The sequence below is a fragment of the Sinocyclocheilus rhinocerous genome, unplaced genomic scaffold, assembly GCF_001515625.1.
Source record: "Sinocyclocheilus rhinocerous isolate Xijiao unplaced genomic scaffold, SAMN03320098_v1.1 scaffold416, whole genome shotgun sequence".
Lineage (NCBI taxonomy): Eukaryota > Metazoa > Chordata > Actinopteri > Cypriniformes > Cyprinidae > Sinocyclocheilus > Sinocyclocheilus rhinocerous.
Window position 1 is genome coordinate 1202787 of NW_015647952.1, and position 20502 is coordinate 1223288.

At 37.7% G+C, this 20502-nt stretch overlaps 1 protein-coding gene across 1 annotated transcript in view; it reads left to right on the forward strand.

Annotated features, from left to right (window-relative positions):
• The window catches only part of dnah7 (dynein, axonemal, heavy chain 7), a 72295-nt gene that overhangs the window by 7926 nt on the left and 43867 nt on the right, over positions 1–20502 (forward strand). The window contains 16 exon segments of the mRNA XM_016513896.1: positions 321–618; positions 2383–2426; positions 2983–3205; positions 3834–3974; positions 4319–4531; positions 4665–4774; positions 5243–5411; positions 8352–8454; positions 8691–8818; positions 9210–9422; positions 13126–13224; positions 13330–13578; positions 14082–14231; positions 15476–15658; positions 18605–18781; positions 19691–19822. Coding sequence (XP_016369382.1) covers positions 321–618; positions 2383–2426; positions 2983–3205; positions 3834–3974; positions 4319–4531; positions 4665–4774; positions 5243–5411; positions 8352–8454; positions 8691–8818; positions 9210–9422; positions 13126–13224; positions 13330–13578; positions 14082–14231; positions 15476–15658; positions 18605–18781; positions 19691–19822 — 2632 coding nt within the window.

Genomic DNA, 20502 nt, shown 5'->3' on the forward strand with positions numbered 1-20502 from the left:
GTAGTCCGGGGTGATATGCAACAGTATGTAGTGCGAGAGTCAATTAAAATGGAAAGGGTGACCTCTGATGGCTAGCAGACGGAAGTTCATGGACCGGATACGTAACAGGTACAATTACAAAATCGTACATGCACTAATTCCGTGTTGGTTTAATAGCTTTAGTGTCTCGTGATTAGTCACATACTTTGTAATCCTGATTTTGAAGCACCAAAATGGAAAAAGAGACTGTATCAGTGAGCCCAAATTGGTACAGAAAAGTGTTGGTATTTAGCTATTTGTCTCACTTGTTTACACTGTGTGTCTGTATGCATGTATCTCAGGGACTGGGAGGGCAAACTGCTTTTGCTGCAGGAAATTATGGATGAGTGGTTAAAGGTTCAGGGCACCTGGCTCTATCTTGAGCCCATCTTCAGTTCCCCAGACATCATGGCCCAGATGCCCGAAGAGGGACGACGCTTTACTGCTGTGGATAAAACCTGGAGGGACACTATGAAACAAGTCAGCCTGGTGAGTCAGAAAGCCCTACATATGCAGCAAAATATAAAAAAAACCTTGGGTTTGTTTATATCTAGAACTGAGAATAACTCTTTGAAAAAGTTCCTGACATATCAAACTATAGTGTGTTCATGACAAATGAGACGGCTATGAGACACACACCCAAACACAGTCACTCATCTAGAGACTCTTTGGCAAGCAATTGGCAAGCCCAGTCTCAGTGCTCTGAGAGACATCAATATCTGTTGTCTCTCCTCTAAACGAAAAAAAAAAAAGTCACCTGGCTGTACCGTCAAATAGGAATTATGGATTTTGTCTGGAGGGACTCAAATCTAGGAGTGTGCGGAAAACAAGGTCATTGAGCATCACGAGGCATGCTGCCTCCCTCCCAGAGGTTTGAAAAAACGAGTGTCCATAGTTTAAAAAAAAAAACCTCAGCACTTTTATGCGAGTTAAGAGGCACTATCCTAATTCATCACAGACTCTTCAGAGACAATTTTCTCACAGTTGACAAACACTCTCTGAAATGGAAACTCACTATAGACATATATTCTGTTCTACATGTATCTAAAGTGATTATGTCGATAAGCATGCTGTTGAAAAACAGCTTAACATTTCTTATTATTATCAATGTTGAAAACATTGGAAGCTGTGATCCATTATTTTTTAATGTTTTAAATTGTATTTTTATTTTAATGTAATTATTTATGTGTGTGTGTGTGTGTGTGTGTTTAAAAGATTTATCTGAAATGAAAGAATTAATTTTTTTCAAATAAATAAAAAAAATAAAAAAATAAGTACCGATCCCAAACTTTTGAATGGTAGTGTATACAGTATATTTTGGCATTGTAACTGTCATCAGCGATCATGCTTTCTGAATGTAAGTATAGGCACTGACCATCAAAAAACATATTGGTCAACCACTATTGATCATTCTGCTTGATCCATTTCTACCGGTGCAGTTACAAATGTTCCTGAAGCTATAGAAAGTGTCAGGATTTCTGTGGGTTTGCACTTTTAGTGTGGTGTGAGTTACAGTAATCTCACACTTTCTCCATATCCTCAAAGGAAAAGAGGCTTAAAGGTGACATTTCTGGAAGCAACATGATTTATTGGCTTGAGGAATATTGTTTGTCAGCAGTTAAGAGGATCTGATTTTGAAGTCTTCTGTTTTCAATATTCTTGCTGTTTTGGATTCGCTTTGTTGATAGATTGCTTTATAATAAAGCCAGACTGTGTGACTGAATGTCGGAAAGAACTATGGTAGATCAGTCTGTGCTATATCAATTATTCAAAAAACCTTAAGATGATGCAAGTTTGGGTCAATTTTTGATGTGCAGTGCTGCTATGCTTTCTTTTTCTGAATTTTCATGAAGAATAACTCTGAGTGAAACTGTATCGCTACAACTCACACTCTGAAATATAGTTTTACATGGTATTTTTATCATCTAGCTTTGAAACCGATGACTAGTAGTATTTATTGGATATTAGTAGTTTCAAATTGCTGCTACAAAGTCCCAAGATTTCTGAGGGTTTAGCAAATGCAAGAATTTTCACCTTGATGTAGAATGCAGGCTGGATGTAATTTACTCTAACATGAAATAAGAAACACAGCATTCACTCTGCAGAGCTTTAATCTCAAGCCTGTGATATTTATGAATATATCTTATGTTTTCATATAGCCTACTTTGGCATGTCTCCCATGGCAAATCCAACTGATGTTACGCCGCCTACCTAACCACTGCTGCCTACATAAACATTTAGTATGTGAGGCCTCAAAAGGAACAGGGAAGGACAAATGAAAAGCAATTTAGCTTCACCTCGGCCTCAGAAAACCCAATTTGAACCCCTTAAAACCCAGTATTTACTGAGGGAATTTAATTATAGTGCTTTTTCTTCTTCCTGTGACACTCTGGCCTAGTTTCTCTGCTGTGGCTCCCCTGTGCAGGCCCTTAACGTATAAGCAAATCTAGTTATATTTCACCCCAGGTATTTGTTTAATGATGAATGATGATGCCTCAAATGCAAGTTCAAATTGTACTACTATAGGGCTTTTGGTTTCACAAACTAGGAATGTTGGCCTTGGCTGGCCTTGCCTTTCTGCTCTATTACCAGTTCTGATCACCTCTCTCTTGCTTTCTTTCTCTTTATCTCTCTCTCGCTGTGTCATTCTCACTCGTCTTTTGTGTCTCCTACATTTCTATTATATTTGAAAGGGAATTCTAGCTTTACAGAAATAAAAAAAATCCGAATTGCAGCAGCTGTTTTGCTGAAGTGTGTATCACAACGTACTAGAGGGTGGAAGTGATAATGAATGAAGTTAGTAGAGTCACTGACTCAGGGAAAATTCGTCCATGCTATCGTCTGACAGTGTTACACATTTGAGTATTGCTTTTTCTCTGAACCTGAGATTTCTGAACATCTAGGTGTTCCTGAAGCATGTCACCTCAAATGAAATATCAAACTTGTGTTGGAAACAGGCAACAGTTCACCGTCGGCTTTATGTTCCAGGGTGCAGCCCCACCTGAAGAAGTGTTTTGAGGGTATTGCTAACGTCGTGTTCACTGACATTTTGGACATCACTCATATGAGGAGCAGCGAAGGAGAGGTGGTGGAGCTGCTGGATATCATCTCTACATCTAAAGCTCGTGGGCAGGTGGAGAAATGGCTCCTGGAGCTGGAGACCGGCATGCTCCACTCCATTCACAAGGTACAGAAGTGTATGAACTTTCTCTGAGTCAGTGGATTTCTGAATAGCAGAAATTGAAACAATTTAATTGGATTCGATTTAGTTTAGTCTGGCTTGTACATTAGTTGGTTCTGTTGACAAATCCTTTACACAGGTAATTGCTTGTGGCTGTACAATGACAGTTTTTGGTTTTTGAGAGAGTTAATAATACAGTGATATACAGTGCCTCTTAAAACATTCACCCACTTAGGATTTTTTTTTGAATATATATATTTTTGGAAGCACTTTGAAGCATTAGGGCTATATATTTAATTGTTTTTTTCTACTTATGAACGCAAAATCTTTATAACAACAAAGCGAAAGAAAATGCTATTTAAAAACATGCATAATGAACGCAAATGTATTTACAGCCTTCTTTTCAGACACTTAAATTTCCTCTCCACACCACAGAATTACTCAAAATAAAAACATTAAAATCTCAACTTTATTTACCTTAAACATTATGGAACTCTAAGGGGTAAAATTTCAATTTAGGATCATGGTTTCAAACTATACGAGTGGATGAATTTCATGTCAGTCTTCATATTCATGTCTCTGCCATTCTTAGAACTGTAAAATGCTAACTGCTCTCTTGACTCCTGGCTGTCAGGTGATTGGAGAGGCGTTTGAAGCATATCCCAAAGACCTAAGGATCAACTGGGTCAGGGCCTGGCCAGGTCAGACAGTGCTCTGTGTGTCACAGGTTTACTGGACAAAGGACATCCATGAAGCCATTGCAAAGGGACCAAAGGTATGTTATACATACATACAGTAGCAATATAATCTTTTATTGCACAGCTCTGTGGAATACTTCATTCTTATTGGTGATTCATGGCATTCTACTATATATTTGTGCATAGTGACCTGCTAAACTAGACAGTTGTCCACGCAGCTGATATTCTTTTCTTTTCATATAATAAAATAAATTGAACTCAGTTTAAAATTTCATATCTATTTACTTATTTGCCAATTAGCCATATAGTAGCCGGGATAATGTGTAGTCATTATCTGCCTCATTTTAAGTTGGGTTTATTTTGCAATAATGGCTGTCTTACTGTACTTATGACTGCATTTTTTTTCTGTGTTCTGATTCAGGCTCTTCAGGCCTATCTCGAGCAGAACAATACTCAGATAGATGACATTGTGACTCTGGTGCGTGGCAAGCTATCCAAACAGAACCGAGTAACACTTGGAGCACTGGTGGTGCTTGACGTTCATGCTCGGGACGTGTTGGCTTCTCTGGTACAGAAGGGTGTGGATGATGAGACCAACTTTGAGTGGCTCAGCCAACTACGCTACTATTGGATTGTAAGTCTATTTGAGTGTTTGTAAGTGTGATTGAAAATGATTTGTGTCTTGCTATTGTTTTGGACACTCAGATAATCTGCTTTGATTTTTTTTTTCCCCCTCTCGGCTCTTTGATCTGACCCTGTCTATGAAGGAAAACCAGCTTCAGACAAAGATGATCAATGCAGGCTTGGCATACGGCTATGAGTATCTTGGAAACACACCACGACTGGTCATCACCCCTCTCACTGATCGCTGCTATAGGTCAGAATTCTTCACATTATGCATAAAAAGCAAAGGCAGTAGTTTTCAGCGTGGCTGCACCCAGAGGATGCTCTATTAAACACAATAATAAGAAATGTTTCTTGAACAGCAAATCATGTGACACTGACGACTGGACTAATAGCTGCTGAAAAGTTTTGCTTTGCCATTACAGGAATGAATTACATTTGAAAGTATTTTTTATAAATAATTCTTCACAATATTACTGTTTTACTGGATAATTGATCAAATAAATTTAGCCCTGGTGAATAAGAGCATAAGAGACTTATTTGAAAAACATTTAAAAATCTTACAGACCCCAAACTTTTGAATAGTAATTTGTTATTTTCATCTCTCAAAATGAAACAATCTGAATTATCAATTAATATTATTAAATTCAGTAAAGGTTATTTATTTTTTTGGATGAATATAAACTCTGGCTTCACCTTTTGAACATGTCTTTTTTACCAGAACTCTATTTGGAGCTTTACACTTACATCTTGGAGGAGCCCCAGAGGGTCCTGCAGGTACTGGCAAGACCGAAACCACCAAAGATCTGGCTAAAGCCATAGCTAAGCAGTGTGTAGTCTTCAACTGCTCTGATGGCCTGGACTACATTGCACTGGGCAAATTCTTTAAGGTTAGTGTTACAAAGTCTATAATTATGATGCATGTCATGAATAGTTAGCCAAGTTATATGTAAATCTGAATTATTCAGCTCACAGCAAAATGTTTTATATTAAAAAAAAAGAACATATAATAATATAACAGTATGTGGCATTAGGTTAGTGGAAAATGCTAATATGAACTGATGGTTAATAACACACATGAGGTCAAGCATCATGTGCCTTTAGAAAAAACCTCTCAAACAGAACAGCACAACACTGAGTGACATGGCCATCACTAGGTCCCCACGGTTCGGCACGCATGTGATTTGCGAATTAACTATTAAGTTTAACCATCATAGAGTGAAAGTTTATCATTTGCACATGTTTTGTCTTGCCAATTTACACATTCAAGCAATTTTAACTCACGCGCTGTTTTCTATACGCTCAGCCGCTGCCGCAAACACCCCAAGCGCGCACACGCAGAGAGAGAGACACCGCGTGAACAGCGAATTGATTCCTCTTTCACATACACACAAAGTTATGTTAAAATACCTGTTTTGGCGAGTACTGTAGTAAACACAGTTGGTTATGTCTTAAATGAACGTAAACAGCTGCGAAAGAAACCGGATGTGTGTCAGTATTAGGTCCGTGCGTTTGGTCTTAAAGAGACAGCAGCCAATAAATACCTGCTTCTGTCTGCTAATCAAATAACATCACAGCTTTAACAGAGATTAATCTGTATTTAACTTGTGCGGTGAGCACTATTGTGTAATTTTACACTTAATTATTAAATTTCTGCACCTGAATACTACTGTAACTGTTATGTTGTATTCATCTAATTTGTGTAATTATTCTTCTTTTTTTACTGACTTTATTAGTTAAGATAGTAGTTTTTGCTGTGGTTGCTTAAAATAAGCTTTCAGAATTTTTTTTGCTGATCCGAAAAATGATCCGATCCGTGACTCAAAATCCGTAATATGATCCGAACCGTGAGTTTTGCGATCCGTTGCACCACTAGCCATCACTGGTTACTATAGTAACACATATTCAGAATGCCAGAATTGTTGAAGAAAAAAATGTTTGCTTGTAGAAAGGGGTTATGAACTTTTCGAAATAATAGTACATAATGAGATTTGTCTTGTCTCATCATGTCTTGTGTTGTCTTCCAGATTACTGACCCCACAAAAATATTTCTAATTAAATTGAGCTTTTCTAAATACAAAGTTCGGTTAGACATTATTCTGGGGGAAATACAATTTTTTATGATTTTGAACATTTAAAAAAAAAGAAAAGTAGAATGAATAAAAATATTTTCTAGTTCATTATAAGAATGACCATGTTAATTTTCTGTATGTATGTATGTATGTATAAATAAATAAACTGCTTCCATTGAAACTCAAGATGCTCCTCTAAACTTTGAGTTCTGTTGTCATTAAAGCAAAAGAGGAGCATATACAAATACTAAGGCATTTTAAAATGAGTGTTAAAGGGATTTTTCACCCAAAAAAGAAAATTCTGTCATTAATAACTGCACTCATTATTTATGAGGGGGCACGAGTGAAGGTGGGGGAAGCCTCGTCATGCTCGTCATGGGACACACAGCAGCCACAATAGCACTGTATAACTGATATAATCTCACACAGTGAACAAAACTCTGGCGTTTCAGCAATGACTCATCTGAATGCCTCTGATTGGTCATTGCATTGATAAGCTCCGCAGAATCGTGTGTGATTGGTTATAATGCATAGCGCTGTAAAACGCATCTGTCTCTGGCTCAGCGTCAGCCAGCGAATGCAGATTTGAATTTAGCAACTGGTGATGTGCTGCACTGAATGATCTAATCACACCGGTGTATAAAATATAAAAAAATATTATTCGGCTATTTTTTGTCTTTTAAAAGCTGGACTCAAAATCCTCTCCCCTTGGTTTCAATGGGCATGACGCCTGTGCGTAAGACCTTCGTTCATCTTTGGAACACGAATTAAGTTATTTTTGATGAAACCTGAGAGCTTTCTGACCCTCCATATACAGCAATGAAAGTGAAATGTTCCCAGGCCCAGAAACGTAGTAAGGACATCGTTAAAATAGTACATATGACATCAGTGGTTCAACCTTAATTTTACGAAGCTACGAGAATACTTTTTGTGTGCAAAGAAAACAAAAATAACACATTTATTCAGCAATTCTTCTCCGCGTCACCATCTGCCGCCATTAATGAGAGTAGCACAATGCATGCGCCTAGAACACGCTGCGCCTTGTTTATGAGCAGAGGAATGCACATGTATGCGTCATGGTACTTTCGTGAATGGCAGCGGACAGTGACATGAAGGAAAAGAATTGTTGAATAAAGTTGTTGGTTTTGTTTTCTTTGTGCACAATAAGTATTCTCGTACCTTCATAAAATTACTGTTGAACCAGTGATGTCACATGGACTATTTTAACGATGTCCTTACTACCTTTCTGGACCTTGAATGTGTCAGTTGCGTTGCTGTCTATGCAGGGTCAGAACATTCTCGGATTTCATCAAAAATATCTTAATTTGTGTTCCAAAGATGAACAAAGGTCTTACTGGTTTGGAACGACATGAGGGTGAGTAATTAATGACAGAATGTTCATTTTTGGGTGAACTAACCCTTTAATTTAAAAAGATTGTATTGGAAAATTTTAGATAAAAGCAAAATATAATTATTTTCTCTAGTGGTCTTAGACTTTTAGGGCACACTATATCTATATTTAACATGCATGTTAGTTTTCCTTTTAGGTTGGTATGCTAGCAAAGATTGTAATGCTTTTGCTGCACAGCCTCAGTACTATCAGGGAGCCACAGCTGTATCTTAATCAGAGAGCTTAGAATTGCAAAGGGCTTGCGTTTTAATGTCATCCTGCTCACCCTTTGTCAGTTATCTTGCAGCACAGGAGTGTTCAGACTACATCTGCTTTAAGTCGTGGTAAAGATACTTGGTCTCTTCCAGGGCTTGTTGTCGTCCGGTGCCTGGGCCTGCTTTGACGAGTTCAACCGTATTGATCTGGAAGTGCTTTCAGTGGTGGCTCAGCAAATTCTAACCATCCAGAGAGGTGTGTGTTTGTGTGCACATTTTGAGTTAAATGTTGACAATGGATTTTAAGGTTCAATCAATGGAGCTACAGATTTTTTTTCTCCAAACCCCCTATATGCTTAATAGATGCCTACATCTGAACCTGATGAGTCCAGTCAAATTAAGTGTTTGGATACTTAAATTGCATAAATCTGTCAGTCTAATGAGATTTCTTTTGTTTGGGTTTGGATGCGTACATTATTATTTTCTCTTCAGGTATTTCTGCCCATGCTGAGATGCTGCAGTTTGAGGGGACAGAGCTGAAACTGAACCCTACCTGTGCTGTCTTTATCACAATGAACCCTGGCTATGCAGGACGCTCTGAGCTGCCTGACAACCTGAAGGCATGTAGAGAACCTAATTCATGCAAAGATTTGCTTTGCATATGGAATGTGCTTACTTTTGAGTGTGTCATTCCCAGAGGAAAATAAATATATATAGCCTCACTGAAAATGATATATGAAAACTTATGTTAATGTTAACATAAGTAAGTGTGTTAGTGTAGAGAAGTTAGAGAGTACTGCAAAGTGTTACAGAATATCTAATGATTATTCTTTTTATATTCAATGATTTTTCATTATGAATATGATTATGTACATATTGTTCATTGAAAGTGTTCCTATAATGTTTCTTTATTTCTTGCTGTCACTGTTCACTGTGTGTTTCTGTCCTGTTTTATTGGAGCATATAGTGCTTGTTCTGTGTTTGTGAATGTTGTGTAATTGTCTGCTGCAGGCTCTCTTCCGAACAGTGGCTATGATGGTGCCAGACTATGCTCTGATAGCTGAGATTGTGCTGTATTCCTGTGGATTTGTCAGAGCACGACCGCTCTCAGTGAAGATTGTAGCTACGTATAGACTGTGCTCTGAGCAGCTCTCTTCCCAGCACCACTATGATTATGGCATGAGAGCTGTCAAATCTGTTCTGACTGCCGCAGGGAACCTGAAGGTAGGACCTGTATCTCCAAAAAAAAAAAAAAAAAATCCCCTTATGTTATGTTGCATTTTTATCACCATGCTATGATTTAAATATTTTAATCAAAAATAATATGCTTTAACTTTGCAGTGACACACATATATATGCATAGTTTGTGGACTTACATCTAAAATATTAATTACATAATATAAAATATATTAATTCAGCATAACTGATTAAAGTCACAAGAGACAAGAGAACTACTCTGTGGTGTTTACAGTTGCATTTCAAATCATGGCCCTTTATTTGCAACATTTGTGGCCTGAATCTATAATGTTGTTATTTGAAGAATCAGATTTCATTTTGTCTATGAATGTGAAGGCCTTTGTTGTTTTGATTTAACATCTAATTTCATTTAGTATCTAGATGTTTTGGCTCCTGCTGCTTCTGCTGAGCCACTGTTTCTGAGCGCTTCATAAACTTGTTAAAGCAATTCTGAATGACTCCCAACTGCAATTGGCTCAGTTCCTCTTCGACTGCCACTGTTATCAGCACAGAGTTACCAAGGGTCAGAGGAGTGAAACATTTCCACTTCATCTCAATTCCCATTGCACGCTCCACTTTTTGCCTGTGGATCAAAGCCAAATGAATCTGACATTGAATATAAATAGTGTTCACACTCAATTCAGCAGCCTGGAGAATTGCAGATCTGTGAAAAACACAAACTATTGAAACTGAGAACTTTGCTAAAACCTGTGTGACCCTAAAGAATTATGGGCTCCAATCAGTACACCTCTCTCTCTCGTCATTTCTAATGTGTAAAGAACAGAATGTGAGGAAGCATGATTTCAAACAGCACACTTTTCAGATTGAAATGTCAATACAAAAGTGCAGTTGTCATGTGTTACACTATAATTCCATTTGATTGCTAGACAGGCAGTCAAAGCTTGTGTACAGAGCACCATAGAGTATGCTCATTTCAGTATGAGCAGATCCCCTGAAGCAAGGCCAGAACAGTTATTTTCATGTTCATAGGTGACTCTGCCTGAGCTCATTCCTTGATCTTTGATTTATTACTGTTGAACTGATTTTCCTTAAAAGCATATTTAGTATGCACAAGGGAATATGCTCATACAGCTGTCATTTACCGACACTCAGACACTGAGAACAGCGGTGCAGCCATAGGCCATCAGAGAAGACAGGTCAAAGGAACAACTGCACTGCACACAATATGCCTCGAGCAAGATGAATGCTGTTTTTCCATTTACTCTACTATTCTGATACGACGGCACCATCTAAATAAAAGCCATGTCTCCTGTCAAGAGTCACACAGGCCACTCACTCCCTGCAAAGTTTTAGGAGTGGCAGCTGCATTTATTTGGAGGAGTGAATCCTATTGTTCTGTGTCTGAGCAGAATAAAAGAGTCACTTCTGCTATCCCGAACTCACAGTGGTTGACATAGTAACCACGGCAGCAGTTTGGCATCTTGTGGGTGCAAATAAGAAAGATGCCAACAGCTACTGTCCAAACTAAAGTTAGTGAACAAAGTATTTTAATGTTTAATGTTTTAATGTCCAACAATTGTTAGTAAACAGGGAACTGTAAATACACTTTTTCTTCTAGTCACATCACTGCATTAATACAATTTTGAAAGAAATGTGTACTTTTATTCAGCAAGGACACATCAAAATAGACTATAAAGAAGAAGAAGGATTTATTTTTAAAATAAAAGCTGTTCTTTTGAACTTTCTAGTCATCAAAGAGAAAAATATTAAGCAGCACAACTTTTTGTATTTAAATTACAATTTAAAATGTTGTCTTCTCAAATGTATCTACTGTATGCATTAGTAAAATTTAACTATACTAATACATTTATAATAAAATTTTAATGAATATATATGTATAGGATTCTTGAGGAATTTATAAAGCTGCGTCTACATTCATAGTTTTAGTACAATAAGTACATATTGTACTTGACAGCATATGTCCAAATGCTCAAAAATTTACACGTCGACATGTGTATGAAATCCTATGAACACTAATGAGATCAGGCTACCATGTTAACCCTCCCTCGAACCCTTTAGAATCAAAATTTAGGCCCAGTTAGGGTGGACAAGAAACAGCACTTTGGTACACTGATTCTCGCTTTTCATTTATTAATAGCAGCATCCTTCTATAACAGTCACAAAGAAAAGCATTCATTGTATTGTGACAGGTTAAATGTACATTGTGCCGCTGAAAATAGAAACTTAAGCCACGTTTCTAGCATTGGGATTAAGGATGTCACAATACCAGATTTTCACTACACTATTCTCATCACCATACGATACTACTGCAATATCTATAGAAATTTTGAAAATAATTAATGAAATAATGCTTTATTTTGTGTATTCACCAAAAATAAATAAATTAATTAACAAAATTAAATAAATGAATACAAAATCGCTCAAAATGCAAGTATAGGGAGATGGAGAGAGTGTTTGTAAACAAAAGTGTAAAAAAGCATACCAAAAGTACTGTTGACTGGCACTTCCTGCAGACTGGGGTGTCTGTAACGAGCTAACTTTTTCGGGTGTGGGTAGAGTTTCTTGTTTTCATCTGTCATCTCCTCTGATGTGATTTTGTGCAGCAGTAGTAGCAATACACTGTCTTCTTTTTTCTGTTTTCTAACGGGTTTCAACCAGCGTTAAGGTGCATTACCGCCACCTACTATGTTAAGGTGTCAGCTATATTGCTAATGCTGGATTTACAATATTATTGTATTTGTTGAATTAACATAACATTATTATGATATATAAATATTATATGTTTATCTTTTCTTTTTTTTTTCTTTTCTTTTTTTTATATCACAGTCATTGTCAGTACTGGTATATTGCAACAGTCTTATTTGGGATTCATCAGAAGATATCCAGAGCTGCAGTTGCAGTGAATTATGAATTAAAGTATCTATACTAGTTTGCCCTTGTTTCCTCATTGTTATTGGGTGGGCATAGTTTTAAAATACCAAGTAGCATCCATAGTGCATATACTGTCTTTTATCACTGGGAAGGAAGTGTACTGTTGATTTAAGAGTTTAATATTCAAAATGTCATGAAAACTTTTTTCATGATATGACAACTTTAATTAAAATGCTGTTATTACATGAATTTTTAGGGAGTGAGTTTATTATTTATTTGCAGAATCCAGTCACTGGCCTAAATAACTAAATATGGTGGATAAAACAGGACAAGCATTCAAGAAAGGAATGACAACTTGTATTTTACTGGAATGTGTACATGACTGTTACTCTTCCTACTGTGTTTATAGTGTGACAATAAGGTGCCTGAAATATTAAAGCCACAAAACCAAATTTCACAGAGCTGAAATGGGCAGAGGAGGAACCTGACCTTGGCAGCTCCCATTCGCTTTTCTCGTTTTGCCAAATTTGAATAGCACTTGCTTGTGTCATGTTTACTGTTCTCACAAATGAATACACCTGTGTCATTTTCACAACAATCTTTGCACCATCACACCCGAGACTGCACACTTTTGCCATCTTGAAATTACTTCTGGAGACAAAGGCATGCTCTAAACCCCTCAGGTCTGAGTTGCAAATGACTGTGATGGTAAAGAATGAGCAAAGACAATGTGGCTGAATGCCACTCTCTCCCTGGAGACCCTGGAAAAGTGACGGCACAAGCCAATCTTTTATTGAGTGTCAAACCTCTTTCTCTCCCTGTGTTTAACATGTCACAGCTGAAGTTTCCAGAGGAGAATGAGGATATTCTGTTGCTGAGATCTATTATTGATGTCAACCTCCCGAAATTTCTGTCTCATGACCTTCCATTATTTGAGGTATCACATCTGTATCAATATATTCTAAATATGCAGTCATTAAAATGTATGTATAATTCTCCAATTAATATTCACTAACTTATCAGTCATTGTGAATCTGTCCAGGGCATCACTTCCGATCTATTCCCTGGAATCAAGCTTCCAAAACCAGACTACAGAGTGTTGCTTGAGGCTATTAATGAAAACAGCGCTAAGATGAACCTGCAGGTCACTGACTTCTTTGCTGAGAAGATCCTGCAGATCTATGAAATGATGATTGTGCGTCACGGCTTCATGATGGTGGGAGAACCCTTTGGTGGGAAGACGTCTGCCTACCGCGTGCTCGCCGCAGCCCTGCATGACATCTGTGAGAAGGTGCTGTAAATGGACAACTGTGTATAAAAACTCAAAACGGTGTTGCTCAAACGGTCACAGTGGGAGTAGAACTTTCTGCATTCAGCATTGTATGTCTGTTACATAAGATTCAAACTTTTGTTCTTTTATCCTACTTATTGACTGTTTTCGAGTACTTTTTTCTTGTACCCAGAGGATGTGAACTCCCAAAGTCTCAAAGACTCCCACATTCCTCAAGCAGTTCCAACTGGATGTGAATTTGTATCACAATACCACAATACAAACTGCTCTTTTTGCATAATAGAACACTTAAAACGTCAGTAAAATGTTTTTATAGAAAGGAAATGTGATTTCTTGTGTTTTCAGAGAACAGACAACACATTTAGTGATGGTACTGCTATAAATCACTGCAGTGAAGCACATTCATACACATGCTGATATGATGCAATTGAAAACTGTGCTGCAAAAAGTTGTGGAAGTGTTGTGTTATAGTATCAATCCAACTTAACCTGATTTGAATGCAGAGACTGATGGAGGAGAACAGGGTTCAGATCACTGTTATCAACCCAAAGTCTATCACTATGGGCCAGCTGTATGGACAGTTTGATCCTGTGTCCCATGAGTGGTCAGATGGCATCTTGGCTGTCAGCTATAGAGCATTCGCCACTTCCCAGGTACATTTTTCATTACAATCATCTTATTTGTCCATTTATTCATCTATACATCTATCTGTCTATACCTCTATCCATTCATCCATCCATCCATTCATCCATTGATTCATCTCTCCCTCCCTCCCTTCATCCATCTATTCATCTATACCTCTGTCCTTTCATCCATTCATCCCTCCTTACATCTGTTATTACATTCCTTTAATCCCTCCTTTCCTTTTGTCCATCATCTGTCCGTTTTTTAATCCATACATACATTTATCCCTCCATGCATCCCTCCCTCCTTCTATGCATCAGTTCTATTATTTACTTCTCTATGCTCATCTGTTCATCCATCCATCCCTCGCTCCATCACATTTAGTGCACATTGTGTAAGATTTAGTAAAAAGTAATGTCTCTCCATGTACAGAAAAATCTAGATCCATAAATAGCATTGAACATTAAATTCACTGCCTTCAATCTAAAGCCATCTCAAAACAAAGAACATTCACATACAGTAGTGCTGTCTGCTTGAAATCTGCAGCTCTTATATTTTCTTCACCATGGTAACACTAAGCCAAAATCTGTGCCATCTTTTACCCACTGACTTTGATGTTGTTCTGAGTGCAATCCTACCCTCATTTACAAAGGATTACAGTTTGAAGCTTTGTTTCACCGGCTTACAATAGAAATGTTTACGTTAAAACAGTTGTTGGCAGAAGACATGGTAGAGCATTGTCTTTGGCACAGCAAGAAGGTGGGGAGCGAACCTAGATCCTCTAATAGCTGTAATTGAGGAATAAAAAGGAACATAATAAGAGCAGACAAGTGTCAAATGTTTGCTTCACACTTAGTTTCATATTTGATTGCCACTGTTTTTGCTGGAGGCTATGAAGGCATGTTACAAAATTGAGGTCGTTTTAGCGGGAAAAGCTATCGGTAGAAAGAACTAGGTTAAAATAATGCAAGCATTTTAAGCTTAAACAAATGTGACAGTGTTGAAATTTTAGTATAATTATTTTTCTTGTATTGGAGAAATGTTAGTTACCCTCATTTTTAACTTCAGACATCCAGAACAACTTTTAGAAAATGCTAGGAAAAATTGTCGTCTTTCATTGTTCTACAGCAAAAAAAGTAAAAGTGGTAAAAAAAAAAATAATGATGTGCAATTATACCTATTTTATTGAGACGCAGCCACAGCACACACAGCAAAGTTGAAGTTAGATTGTTCAATATGAGTCTGAAGTGACTGTCTTCTGCCTCCCCACCAGAGTCCTGACAGAAAGTGGCTGATTTTTGATGGGCCTGTGGACGCAGTGTGGATTGAGAACATGAACACTGTACTGGATGACAATAAGAAGCTTTGTCTCATGAGTGGAGAGATCATCCAGATGTCCCCACAGATGAGCCTTATCTTTGAGCCCATGGACCTGGAGGTGGCTTCACCAGCCACGGTAAGATGACCATTTCAATGACAGCTATGTGGTTCATCAAGATTTGTGGTCACATGCAGAATTTCTTCTGATACCGCAGCAGTCGAGATATGATATGTCACACTCTGCGGGCATCTTTTTTAAAAACAAAGTCAACATATGACAATTAATAGTAAATACAAAATCTAAAAATATGTGACCCTGGACCACAAAACCAGTCTTAAGTGTCAATTTTTCGAAATTGAGATTTATACACCATCTGAAAGCTGAATAAATAAGCTTTCCATTGATGTATGGTTTGTTAGAATAGGACAAGCCGAGATACAACTATTTGAAAATCTGGAATCTGAGGGTGCAAAAAAAATATTCAAAATATTGAGAAAATCGCCTTTAAAGTTGTCCAAATGAAGTTCTTAGCAATGCATACTACTAATCAAAAATTAAGTTTTGATATATTTACGGTAGGAAATTTGCTAAATATATTCATGGAACATGATCTTTACTTAATATCCTAATGATTTTTGGCATAAAAGAAAAATCTATAATTTTGACCCATACAATGTATTTTTGGCTATTGCTACAAATATACCCGTGCAACTTAAGACTGGTTTTGTGGTCCAGGGTCACATATACAGTCTGCTGCACTATCCTGCAATGGTGCAAACATGAAGCTTAAAACATTTGTGTTCTTTTAATTTATCTAAGAGGTCACTCCGTGACATATAGTGACATATAAGCGTGTGTTTCCGGTGTCTCGTCTTTGCATGCCTATGAATGGATGTCAATAGGAAGAAAAGTGTAGTGTGACCTCCCCTTTAGATTGTTCAATTACTTTATTCTAAAAGCCCTATGATTATAGTGATATTCTAAAGTGAATTTTTTTATATTCTACTAAAGAGATAAAGTTTTTATTTCTCACATTTAAAAAAATCACTTTGCTCTGGGGCTCACACATGGGCTGCAAATTTACTTTTGTGTCCAATTTAGTTCATAACAGCCTCAACCTTTATAAAAGCCTCTTTGCAAGGCCTCCATTACATGACATGCCATTACTGTGACAGGCTCACATGAAAGACTGTAAGGATCACGAATCTTATCGAAAAAAAACTTCATCCACTTGTTTCTAACTTTGGGATCGCTTCAGCAGGCATTTGCAATATATTCCAATAATATGTGACTTTAATATATTCCACCTACAAAGGCAAACCTACAGTGCACATATTTATTTCTTTTAAATACAATACAGTATAAAAATGATGAAATTTGATGAAAATATATCCTCACATTTCCCAACGCATTTTGTTATATCTTTATCAGACGAGACATCTCTAAGGCTGCCTTTAATGTTTTGGGTTGCAAAAAAAAGAAAGTAGACCATCAAATGAGATTGTTGTTGTCATTCAGCAAACCTGTCAAAAGAGGACTTACCAATTCACTGGCAATAACCCACCCACACCACGCTTACCCCCCTCTCCCAGCCTACTCAAGAATGGCATAATGGCATGTCGCAACTGAATTTCATTCTTTCAGAAACACCAACGCGATTTCCTCCCCTTATTTATCTCAGTGTCTTCTCCTAAGATGGCTTTGTATCTGACAGAGCTTCTGCCTCACACATCCCAGCCTAAGGAAAGGCTCTTATAGTTGTGAATCCCAGCTTTTTCTGGCCCAGTGTGGGCAGAAGCTCTGATTCAAAAGAATGGATGATGATGACAGAGATTAAAAAAGCATGTTATAGAGAAGGAAAGAGTGTGAAAATATCAAAGTGTGTGTGTGTGTGTGTGTGAATGTCTGCATGTTTTTTTTGTGTTGTTTGCGACTGTCACCAGATCAGATCAAAGTAGACGCCGGAGACAGAGCCAGAGGGAAAGAGTGAGACAGAGATCAAATTTGTGTGAATATCTTGTCTAGCTTTGACAGAAAACTAAAGAGGCCTGGCTATAGCATAAACCATCTCCCTTTGGCCCATATCTGTCTCTCGCAATTTCTGTCTTGCTCTCCTCCTTTTTATATATTGATGCTTGACTCATATGGCCTGCTGCAAACTAGACCAAAGTTCAATGAGAATTCAGTTGAACAAGCTAACATGCTCTCGAGGTCATGCTTGGCCCAGATGTCTCCTCCGGCTTAACACCTGTGCATAAGCATCCAGTTTGCAATTCACTTACACCTCTACCATTCACATGGGCCTTTCGTGGGAGCTGCTTTCCGACAGCTGTTTCCATCACGTAACCTTGATGATGTGCAATTCATCAAATCATTAAGCACAGAGGACCTTTATCTTTATGAGTAACCCAGTGCAGCTGCCGTGCAGATGAACAAAAAGCTATTTGTTTGAACTATGCACCATTCCAGATGGCTAAGTAATATATAAAAAGTTTTGTACCCTTTGGAGTTGTGTGTCCACATCCTTTAGAAAGGACTACAGTGGTAATGAGTGCTGTTTGCTTGCTTCTTGATATTTACATAAGTCACATTGTCTAGTCAAATGTTACTGTTCAAAAGTTTGGGGTCAGTATGATTAAGAAATTAATACTTTTATTCAGCCAGAATGCATTAAATTGATCAAATGTGACTGTAAAGACTTTTACATTGAAATTTCTGTCCATCAAAGAATCCTAAAAAACAAAAATGTATTAACAGTTTCCACAAAAATATTAAGCAGCATAATTGTTTTCAACATATATAATAATAAGAAATGCATTTCAGAAGGATCATGTGGCACTGAAAACTGGAGTAATGGCTGCTGAAAATATGTAAAAAAGAAATATATATATATATAAAAGAATTAAATTTCACAATATTGTTGTTTTTTTAATTGCAAATTAATTACATTAATTTTAATCAAATAAATGTAGCCTTAGTAATCATAAGAGACTTCTTTCAAAAACATTTATAAAAAATCTTGCTGACCTAGTAGTGTATCTGTTCTTTTATCAAGCTGGGACGTTACTGCTTTCTGCGCAGGTATCTCGCTGTGGTATGATCTACATGGAGCCTCACATGTTGGGATGGCGGCCTCTGATGCTGTCTTGGTTCAACACTTTGCCGTCTACTCTGAGCTCCATGCACAAAGACCTCATAACTGGCCTCTTTGACCGCATGCTGCCAGCATGTCTTCAGCTCATCCGCAAAGGCACTAAGGTACAGCTGTAACTATGCTGCAAATAATGAGGAGTGCTTTGCCACAGAATTAAAAGGCATCATTAATTATATTGATATTAAATTCCACATACATAAATTGTTATTCTTCTCATGTGAAGCATTGACAAATTATTTCAGCCAGTTCCCAATTCTCTTAAGCTCAAAATAAACCCCTTTAGGATGATACAAGACCCTTCAACTTTGCATTGGGTCTTAATTACTGGTAGCCTTGAGGTTTATTTTGTGATGATGACTGTAGATCATCCCTTAACTAATATTATATTTTCTTCAAACTGCCTGAATATTTCCTTTTTCCTGGTCTTACTAAAATTTAGGTAAAGCTGGAAGAAAAATGTGTGACCTCTTTTCATAAAAATGCAGTGATACTACAGAAAAGAACTCCATTAGTTTTTATATGCCATAATTATTACTCTGGAAGGAATAGGAAATTCTTGCATGGTCTCAATTAACGACAGACATTAAATACAGCATTTTCTTTCCTAATAATAACATGCTTCTGCAATTAGGGGTTCTTTTGTGCTTGCTTGCATGCATGCATTGAGCTCAGAATGGGATAAAGCACTAATTACATGCTTTCTTTTTTTAATGCTACTTTTCCAGACAGTCCTGTTTTGTCTCTTAGTGCTTACAGTGCACTTTGATTAATACAGTTTTTGTCTGACAGATTAGCACTTTCTTCCACTCATTTAAATGCCACATTTCTTCACAACCTTGTTTGTCATTTTTGTCTAGCCAGCTATTATTTATTATCTCACACAGCAAACCAAAATCACAGCATGTCTTGCGTACCTTTAAGATAGTTTTGCCCAGTATAATGGCATACCACTAATCATTTAGCCACGGGTTCTTGGTCCGGACTAATGGAGTGTGTTTTGTGTGGGCATTCAGGAATTATCTCCTACGTCCAACACGAGCCTGGTGAGGTCTCTGATGAATCTGATGGACTGCATGATGGATGAGTTCAGAGAGGAGAGCCAGATAAAGGGGATGAGCGAGAGAGATGTGTGCTCCTGGCTTGAGGTAAGGAGATAAAAAGTAAAAAAGATGAATTGTGGAATGTTGGACACTCAACGCTTGCGGCTTTCCCTATGTAACAGAAATCAATCCACACTTCTGCTGAGCCCGCACTGAGGCAGTTCACTAACAACCAAGCAAAATGTCTTAGCAGACACATAGTAGCAATGTCCTAGCAACCATCCACAACACCTTGCATCATGAAGGTTTGTTTTGCATAGGCACCACTCACATTTTCATCAGAAAATTTCAAAATCTAATTGTGATAAATTAGTTTGTGCTGGAGTTTTAATATGCATTAAAGGGGTCATATGATATTGCTAAAAAGAACATTATTTTGTGTATTTGGTGTAATGAAATGTGTTTATGCGTTTTAAGGTTCAAAAAACACATTATTTTCCACATACTGTACATTATTGTTTCTCCTCTATGCCCCGCCTTTCTGAAACGCATCGATTTTTACAAAGCTCATCGGTCTGAAAATCGAGGTGTGCTCTGATTGGCCAGCTATCCGGTGCGTTGTGATTGGCCGACTTGAGTGAGAGGAGGCCGGCGGCTAGAGTGAGCAGAGGCCGGCGGGCTTGCAGCAACCACATGTGATGACCCCGGGCTGGACTCCGCTTCGTCCACGGTGAAAGCCGATCCGGCGATCCACAGCGCAAAGTTGTTGTATTTCCTCAGCAACC